Source organism: Neolamprologus brichardi, chromosome 11 (genome assembly GCF_056152115.1).
Source record: "Neolamprologus brichardi isolate AB-2024 chromosome 11, ASM5615211v1, whole genome shotgun sequence".
Taxonomy (NCBI): Eukaryota; Metazoa; Chordata; class Actinopteri; order Cichliformes; family Cichlidae; genus Neolamprologus; species Neolamprologus brichardi.
In genome coordinates, this window is record NC_142114.1 from 11,628,394 (window position 1) to 11,652,328 (window position 23,935).

General features: G+C 40.9%; 1 protein-coding gene across 3 annotated transcripts in view; it reads left to right on the top strand.

Annotated features, from left to right (window-relative positions):
- rims2a (regulating synaptic membrane exocytosis 2a) overlaps positions 1 to 23,935 on the top strand; it is a 149,197-nt gene that overhangs the window by 107,283 nt on the left and 17,979 nt on the right. The window contains exons 26-30 of one of the 3 annotated variants that reach the window (XM_087848107.1): positions 3,403 to 3,435; positions 5,838 to 5,938; positions 9,356 to 9,522; positions 10,087 to 10,314; positions 18,311 to 18,555. In XM_087848107.1, the coding sequence (XP_087704233.1) occupies positions 3,403 to 3,435; positions 5,838 to 5,938; positions 9,356 to 9,522; positions 10,087 to 10,314; positions 18,311 to 18,555 (774 nt within the window). Of the gene's footprint in view, positions 1 to 3,402; positions 3,436 to 5,837; positions 5,939 to 9,355; positions 9,523 to 10,086; positions 10,315 to 15,496; positions 16,149 to 18,310; positions 18,556 to 23,935 lie in introns of those variants that run through there. The other 2 variants (XM_035909569.2, XM_087848108.1) reach the window with 2 other exon arrangements.

The following is a 23,935-nucleotide window of genomic DNA, read 5'->3' on the forward strand; positions in this document are numbered from 1 at the left end:
CAACCTTACCCTTCACTCACTGACACAGGTCGGTCGGTCTGATAGGGTACAAGCCTTTTTCACTCTCTCTCATATGAGTACATGAACAGTAATCAACGTATCTAACCAGACAAGTACCCGGTCAAAAAGAGAAAAGCGCATCAATGTTGCGTATAGGCCTCTTCATGCTTGTCTGATCAGCCCTGTACACAGCATGATGATTTCTACATACAAGCCTTTAAAAAAAGATTTAAAATTTGTCTTTTGAAATTCAACAAATATGTCTAAAGGTCTGTGTATCAAGCTTAACTGACTGAATATTTCAGGAACATTTCAAAGCTAAACTAAACCAGCTCAAAAACAGTCATTGCTTTACTTGCCATTTGTTGTATAGTATTTACTTCAGTTTGTAAGATTAGCGAAGCTTGTAGCAATAAAATATTGCATATTAATAGTATCTACTATAGCTGTTTATTGCTCATGGACTCACTGAAAGTATTCTAACAGAATATGGTTTCTGTGAAGAATTGCTGACTTTGTCCTTGTGTGTCTGTTAAGGTTCTCACTCATCCAGGTCATCGTAGTCAAAGGAGCTTGCAAAGAAAAGCGTCTGGACTTCTTTAAGTTGCTTGAAGACGTTTCACCTCTCATCCGAGAAGCTTCTTCAGTTCTAAGGTCAAATGGTGGAGAGTCCCAGATTTAAACCTAGTGGGAGTCCCAAAGAGGGACAGAAGGACCCCCTGATGATCCTCTAATCACCTGAGCCAAGGTGTGAAAATGGGTGTGGGTCCCAATCAGCCAGGGTTTCGGGTGAGCTCATTGTGAAACCTGGCCCCACCTTATCATGTGATTTTCTGAGACAGATGGCCCAGGATGTGAGTGGGCGTTAAGGCGTCTGGGGAGGGAATTCAAAACTGGATTATAGATGGCAGACAGTTGGTGTCGTAAACCACCGCCTCTGTTCAAAGATGGTCGCTCACAGTGGACATAGATGGCTTCTTTCACTCCTCTTTCAAACCATCTGTCCTCTCTGTCCAAAATGTGAACATTGGCTTTCTCGAAAGAGTGTCCTTCCGCCATTTGACCTTAGAACTGAAGAAGCTTCTCGGATGAGAGGTGAAACGTCTTCAAGCAACTTAAAGAAGTCCAGACGCTTTTCTTTGCAAGCTCCTTTGACTTGTCCTTGTGTGGACTCTTTCAACTGGATTCTACCCTCACACACACACACACACACACACACACACACACACACACACACACACACACACACATATATATATGTAATATATATGTGTGTGTGTGTGTGTGTGTAGACACACACGGACACACCTTTGATTTAACAAGAGGTGTCTTTGTCAGCCTCTGGATGGCATCCTTCTATTTTTTAGTCTCTTCTTGCTTGGTGTGGTATTGCAGTGCATCTTGGAGTTGACATTTTAAAACTATGAAAAACCCCCCACAAAAGATTGTTGTTTTGGGGTTTTTTTTTCTAGCGCCTTAAAAAATAGTAACACATTTGATAGATTTCTTACCCCTTATATTAATTTCTCTACTGATTTTTTTGTCAGCACTGTACAAATAACAGCGTTATTTAAATGACACCTGATGCTTGTTGCCCATGGATGGATGGATGGAAATGTTTCCATGGTGACACGCCTTCACCTTCCTTTAAGTTAAGCCTCATTTATGTTAGCTTGCTATGCCGCTTGCTGATACGTTTTGACAACAGAACCAGATTTTGGCTTTAAAATAAAACATAAAACATCTGCTGTTCTGAGCTAAAAACCCAGTAGCTCTCTCAGTGCATCTGCAGGATGCAGAGAGGCATGTCTTCAAAGCCTCTGCTTCCCACAGGCCAATCTGTGATGAACCCACAGCTAGCCTGGTCTTCAGTCAGTCTCTCTCACTTTCTCACTCCATCCATTTCTCATTTCTCTCCAACTCTGCATATTCTCTGTGTGTTTCCTGGAATGACTGACGAAGCTAAACCATACTGCTATTACTTTCATGAAAGCTAGCTAGGCAGATGCCTCACATTGTCTTTTAATTCATGTGACACCTCATTATTCAAGCTAAGTGAGTGCTAATTGAGCTAAATGCAAATTCTCTGTGTGTATGTGTGTGTGTGTGTGGGAAGGTGGGGTAGGTGGGAGGGTAGGACAATGAAGGCTCTCCTGGTCGTTACTGTTGATTTGTCAGGTTCAGCCCCTGGGATAGAGATCAGATGGGAGAGCTGGAGAGCAGGACAGGAGAAAAAAAGGGGTCAGCATGACTCTAAGAGAGAAGGTTGGTAACAAACCGGACCCCGATGTTAAACCTGTGAACTGAGGTCGGGTCAGTCAATGAGCAGCTGTCTCGACGCGAGATCAAAACATGTGTGAAAGTGTCTTGGTAGCCGCAGAGGAAACGGAAGCACACTTCATCTCTGGAGTTAAACAGAATATTTCGGGGGCCCGAGCGGAAGAAAGGAAGAACATGAATAATACAGAGCCAAGTGAAATGTGCGTATGAATACAATGTGAATCTATCGGAATCAACAGAGATGCCTGGCAGCAGGCAGTCGGATGTTGGTATTGTGTGACTTTTCAGAGAGATCTTGTGGCTGATGCTCGCGTGTGTGTGTGTGTGCGCGCGCGCCTAAGCGTGTACTTGCGTGTATTTAAACCTCTCGCACTCTACCCAGGTGATGTCTCTATTTTTTGTCAGTTTGAACGTTCCCTTGGTGAAACTGTGCGAGGTAGCCGTCTCTCTTTTGTGTGCTCGCTGCTCTGTGCTTTCAGTTTTTCTTTTTTTTTCTTTTTTTTTTCCGTTCATGTTACTTTTCCAGGCTGTCTCCCCACAGTTGCCCCATGCAGGTTCAAGTGACATCCACTTCTCCTTATATACCTCCACCCCCTCCCCTCTCTCCTCCTCTTCCTCCTTTCCTCACCTGCCTGCAGAGAGGTCTCAAGTTTCTATCTGGTTTGGTACATTAACATCTCTTTCCTGTTTCAGCTCCTTTTTTCCCCTTTAAAGCACAGAACCTTTCCCCTTCCCTCTCTCTCTGACTTCTAATAACTAAACTCTTGGCCTCTCTACCTCAGCCTCCCCCGGCCTCGCACCCTTTTTGCTCTATTTTGACTTCTCACTGTGCCCATGGTGGAGTTTGTGTGTTCTTGGTGTACTCTATGATTTTGTTTGTGTGTTCTGTGCTTGTTGTTTTTGTCATTGTCGTGTTGTATTGTTGTGTCGTGTCCCCCTCCCTCCCCTCCGACTCCTTCCTGTCTACTCTGACCCTCCAAACCCGAGACCTTTGGTGATGGCGTCGCCCTCCCAGCCATCCTTCCTCTCCTCCTTCGCCCTCCCCCTTACCCTTCGTGCATCCTCTCACATCCATCTTCCTCTCCTCTGTCTGTGTCTGTCCATTGTGTGATGTGATCCCAGAAGACACGGACTCACCAAGTTGGACGAACTCAGGTCTGTCCCTTCTTCTTCTGCACCTTCCTTCTTTTCTGTCTCAGCTCCCTCTTCTCCTTCCTCTGCTGTGATTCTCTCTGTACGTCTTCCTGGCTTGCCCTCCCCCTCCTCAAACCCGCCTCCCCTCATCTCACTCGTCTTTTATTTTCCCGTTTGGCTTGACTCCAATTTCTTGCAGCGTTGCTCTCTTCGTTGTTGTGTAGATGATGCTTCTGGCTTCCATACCATTTCTGCTGCTTTATTTTTTCTGCAGACAGACTGTGTGGGCTTATCATTCACTAAAGCATGATCACGATCACACCAGTGTGGTTTCTTTGCAGCACGTGAGACACTGTGCGCGTATGACAGCAGATTTATTCTTTTGATTACTCTCTTTGTGGACATAGATTTGCTACTTTTTCCCTAAATTGATTTCTTTTTGGCCTATTTCAAGTGAAATTGGTTGATTCATGTGGTTTTGAATGACTTAGAGTTCCTAAACGCTGCTAATGCAGTGCAGTCAAAAATTTTACTCACTTTAGTGAGTATGGTTTTCATGATCTTGTTCCACAGATTTGCTTTGAAATGAAACAATGATGGCCGCACACATTCATGCACAGTCACCGAGTCACTTAAAATGTGGTCTCTTTGCAGTCCAAAACAAAATGTACAACCTGTTAAGCAGCTAGCCTCTGGGGTCCTGGTCGTTCAGCTTTTTATGTCTAGACCACACGAGGTTAAATGTTTTTATGATAAGCTAAGCTAACTGCCTCGTTTCTCCAGCTTCAAGCGTGAAAAAGCCATCAGTCTTCTAGGATCTAACACAATTTACTGTGATGAACTGTCCAATCTTGTCTGTCCAATAAAAATTGGATAAACAGAGCATTGTCATTGCCAACGCGTAACATACAGACGATTTGTCATGTCCCAAGGCGTCTCATAGTAACGAAAGGTACCCTTTCCGCGTCCTTATGAGATGCTCCGTATTCTCAATTGAACCCAATAGAATGCCACTCGCGGCGGTAACACACGCTCCAGCCGTGTTACACCCTAACCATAACCATAACCTTAACACAATCAGATAGTGTTTTCCAAAGTGATTCATGATCAGAACGTAAAACACATTTACATGTATAGATTAATTCCAAACGGCTCTCATGCCTCCAAATGCGTAACATACTGGTGATTTGTCACATGCGTTTCTATGTTACAAGTTGGGATGAGAACGTGTTGGTATAAAAGAACATGAACTCCTACATTACTGAACTCAGTTGTTCAATTTTAACCTCATATTTACCACGACCACTGAAACGAAGCGGTCACAAAAAACGACTTTCTGACTGCACTGGAATTTCAAAAGCAGCTCAGTTACAATCATTTAACAAAGTTTAATGCAATACTATTAGTTAACAAAATACTCCTGGAGAGATGCGAAATCACATGTAGTTTACTAACTGCGTGATGCGTTAAGTCCTTTCGCTTCACTCATGCAGTCATTCATTTGCTCTGAACTTGTATTCTTTTATTTTACTCTTTTTCTTTGCTTTTTCGTTTCTCTTTGTGTGCGCGTGTGTGTACATGAAGGCACGTGAGCATGGCGCCTGTACGTGTGCATTCATCTTCACTCTGTCACTGCGGTCATATGACACAAAAGTAGAGACAAAGAGTAAGCAGGAAAATGGAAATGCAGGAAAAAGCAGAAAAGTCACCATGTGGTGAACATTTTTGCAGAAAAGAAACAGTCACTGTAGAAACTGTTTGTAGCTTATTTTGTCATTTTTAGGTTTGTAAAATGTACACAGTTCCTATTCTTATTGGTATTTGTACTTCCACAGAGGCCTGTGCATGGTTGCGAATGTAAGAATCACATTTGCAGAGCTTAAACTGAAATTGGGAGGTGATAAGATGGGTAAACCGGATGATTTTATGCAATTAAAAAAGGACTAAAATGCCTGTCGGTTTTAATCGAGAGGGATGCTTCGGCCAATTAATGTGATCGTTTAGGGATTTAAATTTGTTGTTTAATCATCTCCATTCATCTAGAGTTTTTTTGTAAAATGCGTCACTAGTATTGTTACAGTTAGTGCTGTAGTAGTACTGTAGTAATTTGGCTTAGCATTCAAATGTGTTTTACTGAGGTCAGATAAAAATATTTGAATATTAGTTACTGACTAAAAAGCAGCATTTTGTGTGGGACTTATTGATTTCAAAAATTAGTTTATTATTCTATGCAGCATATGTTTATGGGTTTGTGTTTGTTAAAAACAGCCAACCATTCAGCTTTTCCCATTAGATCTGTCCCGTCATAGCTCATGGCTCATAGCTCAACAGAAGCCTCTCTCACCATAACAGTATGCCCCTCCATGAGGCTCTCCTCACAGTCCACCAGCTCCCAGCTGACTCGCATCTGTCTCTGTGCTCAGGTATGGACATGGAGGAGAGGACCAGACAGATGAAACTAAAGATGAACAAGTACAAGCAGGGAGCTGGTTCTGACTCAAGACTGGAGCAGGACTACCACAAGGTAAAGAAAACACACCCAGGTCTGCTTAATTTATGCTTCAACATTCCAGAAAACGACGTTCCTACACAAACACTGTTCACAAAGTTCCAAAATGCATGCTCACTGATGTTTGCATCATGCACAGATATGGTCACAAAACATATCAAAACAAAGTGCAGCTGGCAAAGACTCAACACAAAGGCTGGAAAACACAGAGCTGGATACAGCTGTTCTTCTAATCAGCTCATCTGAGTCACAGATATATATTATACACGTCTTTATTCAAAGCTTTGACTTTAAAAAGCGACATGCATCCACAGCGCCACAGGATAAATTTTATTAATCCTTCCCAACAGTTTCTCAGCAGTGTCCATTGTTAACCCAGAAATAGTACATGGAAAGATAAGATATCTCAAAATCATTGCACACAAATCTAAAACGACAACAATCTAAAGCCACCTAGAGTCATCTCTATGTGGGAAACTACATTTTCTCTTGTCATTTAGGCCAAACACTTCAATACATCACTTTGCAATTTCAAGGAATTGTGTGTAAAGTCCACTGTTTACTACTCTGTTCTGGAGAAGTCCTGAACATGTTTATTGAGCTCGGCCAGAGCCTGCTGTCTCACTGCGGTCTGGTCTGAGACGTAGCAGATGAAGCCCCTCTGTCTGCTTTCCTTTTAAGACAGTGCTATGAAAACTATGGCATTTGGAGTCTATAAAAAGCTGCTGAAATTATTCCCCAGTCCTTGTATGTTGAGCAATATCTTCCCATTGACAAAAACAATGCTATCGCTAATAAAGGCAGTTACTGTAACACTCCGTCCAGATTTAGTTACAGTAAACAGCCAACCAAAACATAATAAGATCTTATATACACATCCACGTTCACAAATGTGCTTGGACTAAGTCTGTGCCAAGATCATCCCAGCCCAGTTCAGCTTCCAGGAAAGCCTGTGTATAAAGTTAGTTGAGTAGAATCCGACTTTGTGAGCCAGTTGACTGTCACTGGATTAAACAGTATATGGTAACTTTCTTCCTGCCACTTATGGTTAAGTACTCATGCAAAACTTTGTATGTCTAAATCAGAATATTATTCATTAATTTTTTTAGTAAAATGTACACAAAGTATTAAGAGTACAATTACATGAGATCACAAGTCTTCAAAAATGGAAAACAAACACATTACCTGATTGAAATTTGGCCAATCACCTGTTTAAGATCATCTTCTTGTGCCACTTTTGACTGTTTTCAGCGTGGGTGCAGTTTTTAGATTGCACTCTACAAGTCCTCATGCCTGTATGTCTGCAATGCATTCTGGATCTTATCCAGTAAATCAGAAGGATGATACCTCAAGTTGTTTTTAATTTTTGGAAAGTTGACCAAGTCATTGACAGTCTCTGTGGGACAAGTTCTCAGAGCACAACCCTGATTTTGCTCCACCCAGTCTTCCACTGAAAAGTGCTCGTTTTTAGTTAGACATCACAAGCATTAAGAAGCAGGCATACAGGGAATGACTTTTGCAAATTAGTTTTGCATGCTGAAGTAAGTTATAAACCATCTTATTATTTAATCCCTGTAACCCTGCTTTGTATGAGAGCCTTAGCCTGTATATAAACAATTGACAAGACATGACAAGAATCTTTGTTTTATGAAGTCCCGTTTTGAAGCCTGGAGAATAGTGTTTTAGTTGTTGCCATCTGGGTGTTTCAGAGCCAGGAGTGACCATATTTGGATGACTCTTTGGAGTCCTAAGTTGTCAGCTAATGCTAACAAGCTTGGTTAGGAAGGTACATCACACAGACATAAACACCTGTTATGAGCAATTCTATGTAACACACAAAAAAGCCTTCCAGTATTACTAGCCAATCAGCAAAACTGGATTACATATTTCATGGACAGGCTGTTGGCAAGCCATATTGCACCTACAACCAATTGTTATCACACAAATCTGTCACACTGCTAGGCATAGCTTTAAACTGGGTAGTTGTTAGAAAAAGAAAAGAGCGTGCAAAAAGGAAACCAACGGCGCAGAGCGAGGTTCCCAGGTGTGCTGTGATGCAAAGAACAATTGGACTTTCTAATATTTCCAATGTTTGCTAGCTTAACTTAAGTGCCTGCAAATATCTTTCAAAACAATGTCCAAAAAATTTAGTTTATTGAACGGTTGCTGATGAATGTTCCATCTTTGGTCTCTGGCAACAACACTGTATGGACTGTGATTGATCAACAGCTTCTTGTAAACTTTATCACAAGTTTAATCACAAATGTGCGCATTATTTCTTTGTCTGCATTGTTAATCGAACACAGTAATGCAAGAGCAGGCAGAGCTTGACATATTCAAGTTAAAAACTCATAGAAAATAAACATGTTAATCCACGTTACACGCGTGTGCTGCACTTTTTCTCTCGTAGTTTGTTGGGAGGAGCTAAAATGGCTCTTTTGATGTTGAAGGTTGTCGGCGCCCGGCCTGGACCAATGTTAGGTTTATTTCTGCTGTGAAACTGGGAATTTTAACATCTTCAAGGGGCCATTGAAGAATCTGCAGTTTTGTCACTTTGGCAACAGTTTTATTTTTTGGCCCTAGTTCCCAATTCAAAAATCTAGTTTTCAGAATTCATTTTACTTGTTACTCTAAAACATGCATCATGTTTGTTTATAAAGAGTGTTAGTAAGTGTGCAAATGTTAGACAAGATCTTGCACAAAAAGCACTGACTGGGAGAATGAGAACTGTAGTGCTTTAGGTGCTCAGTTAGATTAGAAAAGCACAATTTAAGTAACAGTCCATTTACCATCTAATATATCCATGCTAGATAGATCCAAAGCATAAATTAGCTCAAATGTAAAAAGTCAATTAAAGTACCAGCATCACTATCAACAAGACAAGCCTGTGAAAACCTGCAACACACACACAAACGATGGATGCTGATCAGAAGCTGAATGAAACGAAGACATGCTTTCTTGTGCCATTCCAGCCTTTTGTACACAAAAATGAAAGTCAAGCTGAAATTGTGGATGCTAACTTTTCCTAGTCTCTGAACCTGGTAAGACCAAATCTCAAACCATGAACCCCTGCGGTATTTAACTGCAAGCCCAATGTTTTCCCACTACATAATTAAAATACTGACCTTTAAAGTCGCTCACCTAATATGTCTAACGTAAAAATAGTGTGCATATTTTTTCTTTTTTCTTTACATTCAACAGCTTATTTCTGAAATACTGCTTGTCTTGATCAAATAGTTTTCCCTTACAAGGCAAAGACGTAGAAGCCATTTTAGAAATCTCTACCCTTTTGTAACTTGTTGAAGTTTTCATTGGGACCATTTTAGCAACAACATTTTGTACTTGTTAAAATTGTTGACTGCTCAAAAAAACCCAAACTTGTGATATCTGATGTCACCATACTTTATGTCTTATTCTTTGCCCTCTTTGCAGCGTTCAGGCAGAGATCCACGGGGCTCCGACAACTTGTCAGCCAAGTCGTCGGACAGTGATGTAAGCGACGTGTCCGCTGTGTCGAGAACCAGTAGTGCCTCTCGGTTCAGCAGCACGAGCTACATGTCTGTCCAGTCAGAAAGGCCGCAAGGAAACCGCAAGATCCGGTAGGCTGATGCAAACTTTGTGCCGCTCTTTAAATTACCATCAAGCTAGAATGGACAAACCCCGCCCCCCTCAGCTGTGAACCCCATATTCATTACCATGTCCAGACATTTTCAGATTTGAAACTGTTTGCACATGGTTAAACTCGAGGAGAAAATGCCCCTCCTGTAGCGCTGCGTGTCATTTTCTCCCTGTGATGAGTTCAAGTTTGGCTCCATTTTAGAGAATCTGGAGCCAAGTGGTTGAACTCTGTTCCTTCACGCTGTGGGGGAAGTTTGTCCATATCTGGCAGTAGTCACTGAAACATTAAACATATTTCTACTCTTTGGGTGTCGTCTCATATCAAAGCAAAAACAAACTCCTCTGCATGGTGCTTTGCTTTAAGTCTACGTTAGTTCTTCTGTGATTTAGAATCAATCTGCTTTTGATCATGGCTGCGTTGCATCTCTGTGTTCGTCTCTCTTTTGTTGTTGACATTGTTCACGCTTTGTTTGTTTTTTTTCTGTTTTTTCTGTTTCTTTTGGCTTTGCATGTGCTGCTCTTTGTGCCTCTGTTTCCATCTTCAGCCAGTTGCGATCGAGGAGCCATTCTCGGGAGGGGGATGAGCAGTTAGGAGAAGTGAGGGAGGAAGAGGAGGCAGGAGAAAAAGGCAGAGGGGCTAGTAAAGAAGGAAGGGTGCAGAGAGGGGGGAAGGGGTGGGAGGGAAAGGTAGACGCAGGCGAAGAGCATCAGAAGGATTTGGTGGAGAAAGAAGAGGACTTGCACCAAAGGAGTATCTCAGAGACTGACCTCAGGTAACACATGTGTAGCAGCTTCAAACTGTAGACTAACAATGATGAAGAAAACTACTAACAGTAGTATAGATCCCACTGTAGATCCCAGTGGACGACTGTCTTTTGCACATTTATATGAGGACGTGCAAGACAGAGTGTGGTGACTACCCTCCTCTCTTTACCTTGATGATGGTGTAACTGTGGCCCTGTTGACCTTTAACAATACTAAGGTAGAGTAGCATTAATATTTTACACTGCTTAAAAAAGATAAAGGAACACTTTTTAATCAGAGCATCAAGTCAGTTCAACTTGTGGGTTGGTGTTAAACCTTTTCTTTGATGGTAATGAAATTATCAACAGGTGCATTAGAGGGGCAACAATGAGACAACCTCAAAAACAGGAATGACGTTTTTCCCTCATCTTTTCTGACTGTTTTTTCAATAGTTTTGCATTTGGCAAGGGTCAGTGTCACTACTGGTAGCATGAGGTGGTACCTGGACCCTACAGAGCTTGCACAGATAGTCCAAATCCCCTAGGATGGCACATCAATGTATGACATAGCCAGAAGGATTTTTGTGTCTCCCAGCACAGTCTCAAGAGCATGGAGGAGATTCCAGGAGACAGCCACTTACTCTAAGAGAGCTGGACAGGGCCGTAGAAGGTCCTTATCCCATCAGCAGGACTGGTATCTGCTCTTTTGTGCACGTAGGAACAGGATGTGTGCTGTCAGACCTACAAAATGACTTCCAGGAAACCGCTGGTGTGAATGTCTCTGACCAAACAATCAAAAACAGACATGATGAGGGTGACCTGAGGGCCTGACGTCCTCAAGTGGCCCCTGTGCTCACTGTTCAGCACTGGAGCCTGATTGGCATTTGCCATAGAACACCAGAATCAGCAGCTCCACCTCTGGTGCCCTGTGCTTTTCAGAGATGAGAGCAGGTTCATTCTGAGCCCACGTGACAGACGTGGAAGAGTAACATCGTTCAGCATGACCAATTTGGTGGTGGGTCCTTGATGGTCTGAGGAGGCATAATCCATGGAGGGACCCACAGGCCTCACACACCCTGACGGCCGTTAGGTATCAGGATGCAATTCTTGGACACATTGTCAGAACTGGTGCAGTGGGCCCTCCTGATGCACAACAATGCTCAGCCTCATGTAATTAGAGTAAGCACACTGTTCCTCGAGGATGAAAAAATTGATACTACTGACTGGCCTCCACGCTCAACTGACCTACATCCAACAGAGCACCTCTGGGACATTGTTTCACTCAGTCCACGCTGCCAAGTTGCACCTTAGATTGTCGACGAGCTGAGTAATACTCTGGTCCAGATTTTGGGGGAGATCTCCCAGGACAGCAGTGGTCATCTCAATAAGTGCACGCTCCAGTGCTGTCAGTCATGCACACATCCCATTGGGATCGAATGTATTTTTAAAGTGTTCCTTTTAACGTTTTTGAGCAGTGTATAATTGCAGTGACATGAAAACAGTTGGTGTCCATGCAGTCTGTTCACACATCAGATAATGTGAACTTTAAGGTTACTATCTAAAGAATAACCTTTATCCTGAATTTATAGTACTGCACTTAATCATAGCTTGCTTTTACCGTATGCCTGCAATGCTCTGACACCACGAGGAAAACTGAGCTCTTCATGTTTCATGCTTTTAAACAACAGTTACTTTTATCGACATGCAGGAAGTAGAGAAGACCTTCGAACCGATGAAAAAGAGCAATGAAAACAAGAAAAACTGCATGTTTACTATGGAAAAATACTATTAGGATTATGAGTGTGCTAGATACAATCACAGCCTGTTGCTTTATGTTTCACATAGGTATCAGCCTTTTGCTGATCAATATTTATGAGACAATTATGAGAAAGTGAGCACCAGGTTATGGCACAGATTTAATGCAGTACTGTAAATCCAGCATTACCACAAGGTGTACTGCAAGACCCTCGTAAACATCACTTTTTGATTTGCTAAGAGGTTCAACAAAGTGCCTCCCTGTATTAAACATATTACATACAGGTGATAATAATAATAATAATAATAATAATGGTCATATTCACACAAAGTGTGCATAGAGATGTACAGTAAATATAAAGTCGAAGACTTATTTAAATCAGAGGTTAGGTGAACTGTTCATATTTTACTACACATCATAATTAATCTTATGTGCAGCACTTTGTGATTCTGTCTTGAAAGGTGCTATATAAATAAAAAAATATTTATTTATTTATTTATCATAAAAGCTGTTGTTTTTCTGAGTGGACCTTCATGTCTAAATGTTTAGTGAGCTTTGGCTTCTTGCCTTGCCATATTAGAAGCTTGGCTTCTAACATGTTAAGACTATATTTAACATGACACTATTTCCTGGTAAACCACAAGACTGTGGTTTCATTTTTGCACTGTGCTGGACTAGCAGGTCTGAAAATTGTGTCAAGAGCAAATTCAAGAGCAAAATTTATTTGGAAGGCCAACAGAAAGAAGCTTAGCTTGCACTCCTGATAAGATGTCTTTACTATCAAATCACATTCACAGCAGGATCCAAGCAAGCGCTTCTCACCAATATTAGTTCTGCCCCTCGGTCTTAACAGAAAACACATTAAGATAAAAGCTACACCCTCTCACGCGTGATTAACTCTACACTAGTGTGCACCGTCTGATTGAGAAGGTGCACTCTGCACATGCGCGTAGGAGGCCAAATGCACATGCAGAAACAGGAGCAGATCCACTGAAGTGTAAGTAAATTGTACTTACACAGTGGATCGTGGATTATACAGTGCAAACAGAAGATTAGGAAGTCCTAACGCTTTGCCCACTCATCCATCGGTTTGCTCTGAAGCTGCTGTGTATATTGCTTTATTGTGTGTGCTGTGTTGTGTTGGGATGCTGCATCAGTATTTTATCAGTCCATGTTCTTCACTTGATCCCCTGCAGTCATGTTTTGCACGTGCAACTTGTTGACTCAAACCTCCTCCTTGTCTCCAGCTACTCCTCGATATTTCCCTGTTTTTATGTGTCACATCACAAACCTCATACTGATGACCACGGGGTAATCACTTTCAGTGAATTCACCGGAAACGTACAAATGATATTTGAAAAAAGCCGACTTGAGCACACACGTCCCAGAGATTTGATTTAAGCTACAATGCTGCAGTTGCAACGTGTTTCATCTTGACTGAAAGTGAGCTCATTTGGTCCTACTTTAAAAAATGCTGACAACTCTCATCTGTGTGATCAACCCTTGTTCCTTCATGACAGCTACAGTATAAACTGATATTCCACCTAGTTGTGAGTAATGCAATATTCTGCTTTTTGAGAGAAAAAGAGACGCGCAGATAAAAAATCAAGCACTCTGCGTCGTTTTATTCATTCAGGTTTGCTCACTGAGTCATGATTTTTGCAGCTGCACACAATAGAAAAAACAAAATTGCTGCATGTTAATAATCTTAGGATCTGTGAGATAGAGCATGTCACATTAACATAGTATTAACATGCTATGTAGACTAGGTCAAATCAAAGGTTTGGTGTAAATGGTTGTTTAGCCGAAGATATTAACAAAATAATCATTGCAAATATTTTTCCAAACAAAATCCAGCTGTGAAACGTGGTTATTAAGTAGCAGTGATTATTAAGATCTGTAGTAATTATTTGGGTTTTATTAAAGTTGTTTATTAAGATTTATAAGCAACCACAGAAGTCATGTACTGCAGGCTATTTGAAAGACTGCATATTTAATGCTGCATTCACACTAGGGAAAGCAGATGTTGAAGGCTGTGGCACAATCAAACTTTTTGCGACTTTTGACTGAACTTATCTTTTATCTCTGCAGACCTGGGTACCAGGTCTGCAACCACTTGCAGTCAGTCTTAAAGCAACTTTAACCCATCAAAATGGTGATAAAACAACAATAAGGCAAAGTCAGTCTGCTGTTGAATTGGCTAAATTTGGGAATTACATGCAATTTATTTATCATAATAATTGTAATAATTTGGAAAAACTTCTCATCTGTTGTGGTGTACATACACAGGAATTAGCATTATTTCAAATTACTCAACAATTTTTGCATACCTCCACCAATCTGTCTGAGTGTTTGCAGTCAATCCAATCTGGACTGCGATTATTTTGGAACTGTATTGCGTTCCACCAGGCGACCTGTGCAGTCAACTTGCAATTGAAAGTAGCCGTCTAGTGTTTACAGGTGATGAATGTTAAATCTCTCAGCAATTAATTGGTCAAATATGTGCGTTTGGTCTCAAACAGCAAAAATATTCAGTGAAGTCCCTGGGCAAACTCTAGTCTAGTCACAAGAAAGCTGCTGTCCTAGTTTTACTCCAGTGTGATTGAGCGATAAAGCACTTCTGCATTGGTTTAATTTTTCACATACGTAACTAATGTCCATCTTTTGTATACAGTCTATGATTATATTGTTAGACTATAAAAATGATTTAAAATATTGATAGTAATAATCTAAGCTTTCTGTTGGCGCACACATACAGCTTGCAGTTTTTCAAGTTACGTCTAAATTGTATCTCGTGTTGAAATGTGTATGCTGTTTGATCTTTATCTTTATTTTGAAAATAATTGGCTATTATTTAATCGAGGACACCACTTCCTAGGTGACCACTCCCTCAAACAAAAAGCTTCCTTTGCACTGACACAGATACGTGCTGTATGTGTTTTAAACCTCGATACTGCTTTAGAGAAAAAGGAAGGAAGTTGAGGAGGATATTATTTAGCGTATCTGTTATTCATGCCACTGCATAGTCAATCATGCCACTGGGCATTGAAGCCACAAATCTCAGAACTTGAACCGTAATCAAGCAGAGAATATCTATAGGTAAAAAAGCTTTTCTATGAGAGCCTCCAGATTTGAAGTCAGAATACTGAAAACAGTCAATCACATGTATCGAGATGATTTGAGGAGTCAGCAAGTGACACACGATGTGCTTCAAGTTACAAAAGATGCATTCGCTGCTCTCCTTATCTGTGTGTGTGAAAGTAGTAAAGCAGTGTGATTTAGCAGAAACATGGCCACCAGCTACATCTATTTATGAGTCATTTCCTATGTATTGAGGTCACAGTGTAAATACACATCTGCTACACATTAAACAGGCTTGGCATACGAACATCATGATAGCCGTGTGTGTTTTTAGTCCTTTGAAGACAGAAGCGAAAATCTCTGCTCTGAATGAGACTGTCGTATCCAAGTTACAGCTTAAGATAAATATGAGATCCAGACTTTAATTAATCACTTCAATTCTGCTCACTGCAACCTCTGCAAAAAAAAAAACACAAAAAAAACTTGACAGGCATGAACGCATGCTAATGCTCTGATTTGGGGCACGGCTCCCATGGTACCTGCACTTTTCCATACATCATTTATGATTCACCGTTAATAACAGCTGCTTCTTCCTTGTTGTCAGTGAGACTAAATAAATAAAATGTATATTTCACCCCAAAGTTGCCTAATATCTATTGACTCATTTCCTTTTAGAAGACTTTATTTAAATTTTTACCATCAGTTTCTAAAAATGATCAATACATGATACAGTATGGAGATTGGCCTATTAAAGACAGCTTTGTGTAGCAAAACCTGTCTACATTTTTGCAACACCAAAGATTTCGAAGGTATTTTGGGGTTGGGTTATGCTTTGGGAACATGTTGGCCTAGATGAAAATGCACGGTGAGCAATCTGCATGATGAGGAGCCCTGTGTTCTTTCAGCTGAGGTTGAAAATCAGAAATCCCTGGAGAGACTCAGTTTTCCAAGTAGGCATATTTACACAGCAACCCTGGATTGAGTGCCAAGACCTGTTCAGAGAGTGGCGAAACTGTAATGAGAGGAGGTGCGAGAGATTTTATGCACTTGTTTTTATTGAGGACAATCAAAGTAAGGTGTCCTTTTACACCAGTTTATGAGAGTAGGAAGAATCGTGAGACTATGATTTACTTTAGAACAGTGTGCCCATTAAGAGCAGATGTTTGTGCATTTTGACAAAAAAAATAAATAAATAAAAGCGCCGTCAATTCAGTTAGAGCCAGATGTGTATTCAATCCAGTTGCAAGTTCACCCTTTAGGGAACAAACCATCATAGACCCTTAGTGGTTTGGCTATAATTCATCTGTTCCGATAATGGGTAGAATGTGTCCACGTACCGGCAGTGTTCATCACTTTAGATTAAATATTATTATTGGCCATCCTACTAGAGAAGGATTAAAGTTTGCCTTTGACATAAACATGGTGACAGGCACTGTGTGTTCTATTAGACAAGTAGGGAATTAGACGAGACATTTATTCCATCAGAAGAATACATATCATCTCATTTCCTATTTTGTGTCGCTAAATATTTTACAGAACATAAATTTCTAATTGAAAGTTCTGCGCTCATGCATTTTCACCTCAGCTGGCAATCATTGTTAGAGGCCCCGATGCCCCCTGACCTCGCTGCTGTGCTGCTGTAATGAAAGAAGCGGCGCGATCGCCGTGTGAGGAGCAGATGAAATGCAGCCTCACTGCGATGATAGCGAAAGAGCATATTTTAGAATGTCACCTGTAGCACACGGGCCCGTGGTGCCAGCCGAGCGCTTGAAGTCGTCTTCAAAGCCTCTGGGCTGCAATAACCGATCAAAGGCGCTAATCTCCCAATAAGCATTCAATATTTATGTGTTGAAGCACAGGCTGATACTTAACAGAAGCCACTGGTGCTAGAACTGGTATAAACAAAAGGTTTGCTACTGCTGGCTGGGGTACGAGGTGCTGTTTAACAGCACACCTGATTTATTTCACCAACAGCAGCTGAAAAACAAAATATGAAGTGCGGGCTGCCAAAACAGGATACACATGTGCCAGTGTATACTATCCACGCCAGCATAGCAAGGAGTGACATGAGCAGCCATTACTACGTGCTCACACATTCATGACGGTTCCATATGTTGTTTATGAGCTAACTGCCTGAGAATGTGCGTGAGACACACAAAGGCCTGGTCGACTGCTGATGTTTTGGCACGGCTGATTGTCTAAACTAAAAGCATCACTGTGTTCATGCGCAGGTTGATGCAATGTCGCAACCATATCAGACATAAACTCCAGAGTTTATCAAATACAGCAGAGTGTCTGATATATGTGAAATTTGGAGTACGATTGAATTAATTGATGGAATCAGTCGTCAAAATGTATTACACCTTCTCCCGTTTTACCCAACACATCTTTCTACGAGTGGTCTTTGCAACACAGTTACATGATGGAGGTCAGACACTTAAATTAATGAGGGTGCTACACGTAACTTATCCCATTAAGAATTCAGAGCCTATGATACAGAATGTAATTTGTCTCTTAAAGATAATTTTACTGGCAGGGCTAAAATAGGACCCTCATTTGAACACTGGCCTATTTCCTTTCAAACTGCAGGAGCTGGAGAATAATGCTGATGACAGGCAACTTTTCTGTGTGCAGCTTTGAGCGCTTGATCACAACTCTTACCTACTTGTGGATGTCCGTGAACTTTTCATTTAATAAATTAATACTTTGATTAATTAATTAATACTACCAAAGTCTTAGTTGATTAGTGTCTTTAGACATCTTAAATCAAAAAACTAAATAACCTAACAGATAAAATGCAGAGTATTAACTCTATGTTATTCCCGATTTCCCAAACGGCTTCAAAACGTTTACAAAACCATTTAGAGAGCTGGAGAGTAGGCTATGGTTGGTCTTTCACTGCATGAAAAGGCTTTAGAATATACACTACATCAGTGTTAACCTCATCTATACTGTAAGTCATGAACTCCTGTACCTGAACTCTGTCCTTTTCTCCTTTTCACCCCACACCTTGTCATCTACTATCCCTCTCCTCTCCTCTTCCATCCTCTCCTTCTGTTTCCTCCTCCATCATCTCTCAATTCACATCCCCCTCCACTGGCTTCGTCTCTCCCCTTCTCTGCCCTGTCCTCTCTTCTCTGTCTTCACCTGTCCCCTTCCCTTCCCCCCATCTATGGTGGTGGCTGACAGTGACTTTGCATCCAAAATGAAAAACAGGCAGATGGGCTCGTCGGGTGGGATAAACATGACCAAGAGCACAAGCATCAGTGGCGACATGTGTAATCTGGAGAAGACGGACGGCAGTCAGTCGGACACGGCGGTTGGCACGGTAGGCACTGACGACAAGAAGAGGCGCTCCAGCATTGGTGCCAAAATGCAGGCCATGGTTGGCATGTCGCGCAAGAGCCGGAGTACCTCTCAACTCAGCCAAACAGGTAGGGCATCCAGTCACACAGCCAGCGTGCTCCCAGTGTTCAGTGTTGCATCTGTCCCGTGGCCTCTCGTTGTCTCCGTGTTGACTTTGCTTCGTCTCACTCTGTTCTTGATACTAAGTACTAATTCTTCTATTTCCAGTTTCCCCTCAGATTTCTTTTTTTTTTTAGTGCAAGGGCTTTGAGCTGAAGAAAATACTATTAACAATGTTTTCTCTTTTCTCTAGGTAACAGTGAATTCAACTCCTCTCTCCCCTTTTTGCTTACCTCCCTTTATTCTTTTCTTTGATATTTTACTCAGTTTGAGTTGTCCTTTCCGAGCCCAAAGCTGCTCATTTGTTGTGCTTATGATGTGCAAATTTGTGTTTTCATGTTTTCATTCTGGGAAACTGGATTTAATCCTTCCAAACACAACTAAAACACAATTTTCAATATTTGTCACATTTTTTTTCGTTTGATGCTCTTTTGACTATGATTTTTTTACTATTGCCATCTGCAGTTGTTTTGCATTTGTTTCCGGGTGCACGTGAGAACATGTGAGACCACGTGCACGTGTGAGATATGAACAAGAAAGGGTGTGTTGTAGCTGAAAGTAGTAATGTGTATTTATCTGCTGTGGAAAAGGGGCTTTCGCTATTCTACACTTTGCAAGGTGTTCTGTTTTTTGGGTTTGTTTGTTTTTTTTTCCATCCTGCTTTCTTTTCAAAATTGCTCATTACCTGGTGCCACACAGTGTGAAAAAACAGCCTCGCAGGTGGTGTGCAGCGAAGTTTGTGGATGACAGATTGGAGTCTGGTCTGTTCATGCGAAGGTCAGGCGATTCGTCCACTCCCCCTGCAAGGCTGTGACCGTATCTATTCATCTCGCCTATTCAACCTTAAGGTGGCCAGTAATCACTTCTGTCCATTAGCGCTTTCTCCAATACCACAGCAGGGGGGTGAATGCATGTGTATGATGAGGAGGGACGAGCGAGAAAGTGGAGAGATGGTACGCTCACGTGGCGTTGTGCTGTCCCCCACCCCTCCCTGGCTCGTGATTTAACTGGCACATGGGCTGCTGCCTTATCTCTGCGGGTTAATAACTGTACTAACTGTTAATCACATCAATATGACAATTAGCCCGTCATTGCAGCTATTATACGATTTTTATATAAGCTAGGAGATGCTAATGTTTTTGACAATGAAGAAGGTTTTTGTTGCTGAATAAGATGAACCCTCTGAAGTTCAATTTTGAGAACAAATGGCATTTATTCTGACTTTTATATGGATACAAATTTTGAAGATACTTATTTTAGCAGACACATGAACATACTTTCTTTCCTCGTGTGTACAGAGCACATACTGAGCAGCCCGGACCTCCTCGGGCTATCAATATTTTACTCATTGCTTTTAAGGGCATCAGAGGGAGTTAGTAAGAGTGTGCATGCATCTCCCTTTCAGTATCTGTATTTGTTTCAGCACCAGCACGTACACTGCTAAGTTGTCTTGTGTCCTACTTTGTTGTGCGCTGTGCTGGGAGGCTCATTGCCCGTTTCAAAGGTGCATTCAAAAGCATGGCTGATTTTTCTTTTTGGTTTTTTTGGGGGGGTTGTGTGTGCTGTGCCAATGGGGGATGGGTAGATCAGCCAAGCAGCACGACTCTGGCTTTGACAAACACTGGTTAGTCAGGTGGAATGGATGTGCTCCCAGGTGACCGCCATGAGTAGTGTGTACAAATTTGGCAGCTCTGGCTCTCAGTCGTCATTCTCTCGGTCCACAGTGCAAGATGGTACACTTTACAGGAAGTAGGAGTGCTTTAATATGCTTAAACCAACAACTGCTAACTGCTGCATAAATATGCTACCTGAAGTGATGGAAATTTACTTTCTAAGTTCTCAGGGTTGTAACAGGAACTGAGTGAGCAGTACAAAGCAAACGGTGGACACATGGGAGTCAATTTTATGAGTTTATTTCTCTTTTTCTTTGTGTTCATTCTGAAAACAGTCACAGTCCTTGCATGCTTGGCCAGTTAAGCTGATTCTAATTCAGGCTCAGGTTCAGTAATGCATCAGGAAATGCTTTTTAATCACTAGTTAATTAGATGTTAAGAAGAAATAACTACCTCCTGCAATGAAGTTATGTTTCTGGCAGTATTTGTGTGCGTCGTTAAGCAAGATAGCTCAAAAAGTTTTGAATGAATTCTGATAAAACTTGTAAAGTGGGGTCTTGTTAACAAGCCATTCTAATTTGGCTCACATCCACCAAGGTCTTCAAGCTCCACTCAATGATCTATTGGTTAAAAAATGTGTTATATCATCAAAGAACGTATTGTTGAGAGAAATAAAACGAGCTGCCTGTTTTTATATGTACTATAGTATAATATTAAATATTAAGCTCAAGATATTCATGTTCAGTTACTTACAAATCAGTAAATGTCAACCTACATAATGTTTGTGTAATCAACCTAAACATCTGTCACGGTACCCTTATCTGATTTTTTTTACCACACGCAGAAGACTAAATGAATATATCCATCCATCCTTTCTCTACTGCTTATCCTTGTCAGGGTCACGGGGAGCTGGAGCCTATCCCAACTACCTTGGACAGGACAGGCTAACAAAAATGAATATATAGAAAATACAGTATCATTCCCTTACAAGTAAACACTATCCAGAGAGTGGCAGAGGTTTTCACTCTTGTTATACTATGTTGTTACTAAGCAACAGCGAATTGTTGAGTTTATTTGATAGTTTACATTAACTTTAAATGTAAATTTTGAAATACTTTTAAAAAACACTATTAGGCTTTTACATGCAATCATTTAAGGCATTGTCACTCAATCATTCATCAACTTGACTTATTATGTTAATTTATCTCAGTCATTTATTTATCCTTTCTTCTATGTGTGTTATGTTTTAAGCTTGACAGAGATGCAGTTTATTTCCTAAACACATCAGTAAAGCAGCTTCCATGCAAATAAAAAAGCAGATAGTTAAACAGTCTAATGTAGCTTATTGAAAATCCATCTTCATACTTTCACCACGTGTGTATTCCTTCATAAACTTTCCTTCCAACTCGCCACTGAAGAGGGCAGCCTGTAATTTCAGTGTAATTGCTATCTGTGCTGCTGATCTGCAGGTGGGATGCTTTTTCATTCCTTCCTTTTTCTGTTTGTTAATATTTTAATTTTAAATATTGTTTTCAGCCTTATGGTGTTGTGAATCCACTTTAAATAACAAAAAAAAAAACTAATTTTGTTTCAGTTGTTTACAACTTTAGCGGATGTGAGGTAATGGCTTTATAAAACACTTCATACTCATTAAGCCCCTGAAACCATTTTTGTAGCATGGCTGGTAGCGTTTTACCTGATAATAAATTTCACTTGTGTCTCCCCACCCCCACCTGTCCTCATTATGTTTCACATGCAGTTGCACAGCGATCTTTGTGACTCAGCACCGGCCTCTAAGTATTAAGGCTGAGATCATGATCAGTCAAACAAAAAAAGGCAACAGTGGCCGAGGTAGCCTGCAGTGATATAGAAATAAGGAATATGTGGAATCAGTGGGAGGGATTTAAGTATGTTATATGATACTTTGTCAGTAACATCTAGTTTCCTGTTCCCCTGGGTGCAGCCTGGAGTGTTCCAGAAATTTATGTATTTTTTCTTACGACCCTGAAAGAAACCTGACCAGATTTGACCTTCTCTTTTTAAAAATCTGGAGATAAATTCAAGTCTCTGTTCTTTTTTTATAGTTATTTTATAATTTTTCTCCCTAAGACATTTCTTTTGATGCTCTAAAAGTTATCTGTAAACATCTTGTCATGTAACCGTCCTATTTTTGCTCCTAGAAACTGCATTATTTTGGTGACCTCAGATTTAATGTTGATAGTGCACCTGATTCTGCAGTCACATAGCTGGGTAACTGACTAATGAAGATTTATATGGAGATATTTCATCCATGAAGAGTTGAAATATTCAGCGGCTTGAGTCTGGTCAGTAAAAAATTCAAAACTTTGCTTTGAGTACTAATCTTTGAGTGAACCTATAGCCAAATGTATACAGTATAGAAAGAAAGCGATGGCTGCCCCCCTTTCTCCCTCCTGTTACACCAGGTACTGACGTAGTTTTGGACCTCCAAAATCCTCAGTCGGTTTTTGTATGTGGTAAAATAGCTGAACTTTGAGCTTTCAGCAAAGGTAATTTATCTTCGGTGTTAAGCTGGGTGCCTATCTCAGCAGCTCCTCTGCTAGCTGAGGCTGCTAATTAATCTCCTAGGGGGCCGGCGCAGACACGCTGCTCTCAGAGTGATGCATGAATGGAACACAGCAGCACAGGTACAGCCCCAACCCTCTTGCTGCCTCACCTAGTCTTTCAGATCTTCTTGATATTATTATATCTCTATCATTATTGTGTTTTCTTCCCATCTCTCTCTAACCTCCTTCATTATTCCCCCTACCATCTCTTCTAGCTGTTCTTTTTCCCCTGCGTGTCCTCCATCATTCTCGATTTCAACAATTCAAAAGCAGCTTCATGGTTGTTAATCAGTCCAGGCACTCAGACGAGTCATCTTTGCATTGACCTAAATAACTGCTGATCTACTGTAGGTAGGATGAGGCTTTTGAAAGTTTCAGATTTGTTTCATGAATCAGCTGCAAGACTGAGTCATGATGGTCAGCAGTAGGTCCAGTAATCGACATGCAGCAGACAATAAAAATAAAACCCTCATTTCCACACATGACTCAGAAATGGCAATGGATGATGATGAAACATCCTGTTGTTAAAAGTTGTACTGCAGTTGTTTAGGTAGATTTTAACATGGTAACTTGTAAATATCTTACACACGTTTTTCAGCAGATTCAGTTTATTAGTGCTTTAACTGAGCAAGAGGCAGCATTATGTGATTGACAGTTTTCATCTAATGACTGAACACGGTCGTCCATCTGTGAAGTCTGCACTTATTCAGTCAGGCTTACCCGAGTAGCCCTAAAGCTTTACACCACCAACATTTACAGGCACAGTGTTCATGGGTGTCCATTATAGTGCTTCTGCAGTTAGTACTGAAGTTGGTCTGGAAGTTGTTAAGGTTTACCCTCTGCAGTTGACAGTACGGATTTCTCATGGCTGGTTGTTGTATGCGCCAGATGTCAGTTTTATATCTTCATTACATGATGTCCATAACAAATAAATCCCAGCTGCCAAGTCCCTACAGTGTAAATTACCCTGAGAAAATTGTTGTTATGAATTCTTTAATGAAGTCCCTTTGTGTTCTGTCTCACTTGGGATGATGCTTAAACTCACACTTTAATTATATAGTCCCCTAACTAGCGTACACAAAGTAAAAGGCATGCATTGACATGGCAATCGGAGATCATAAAACGTCAGTGAAACTTAGCAACTTATAACT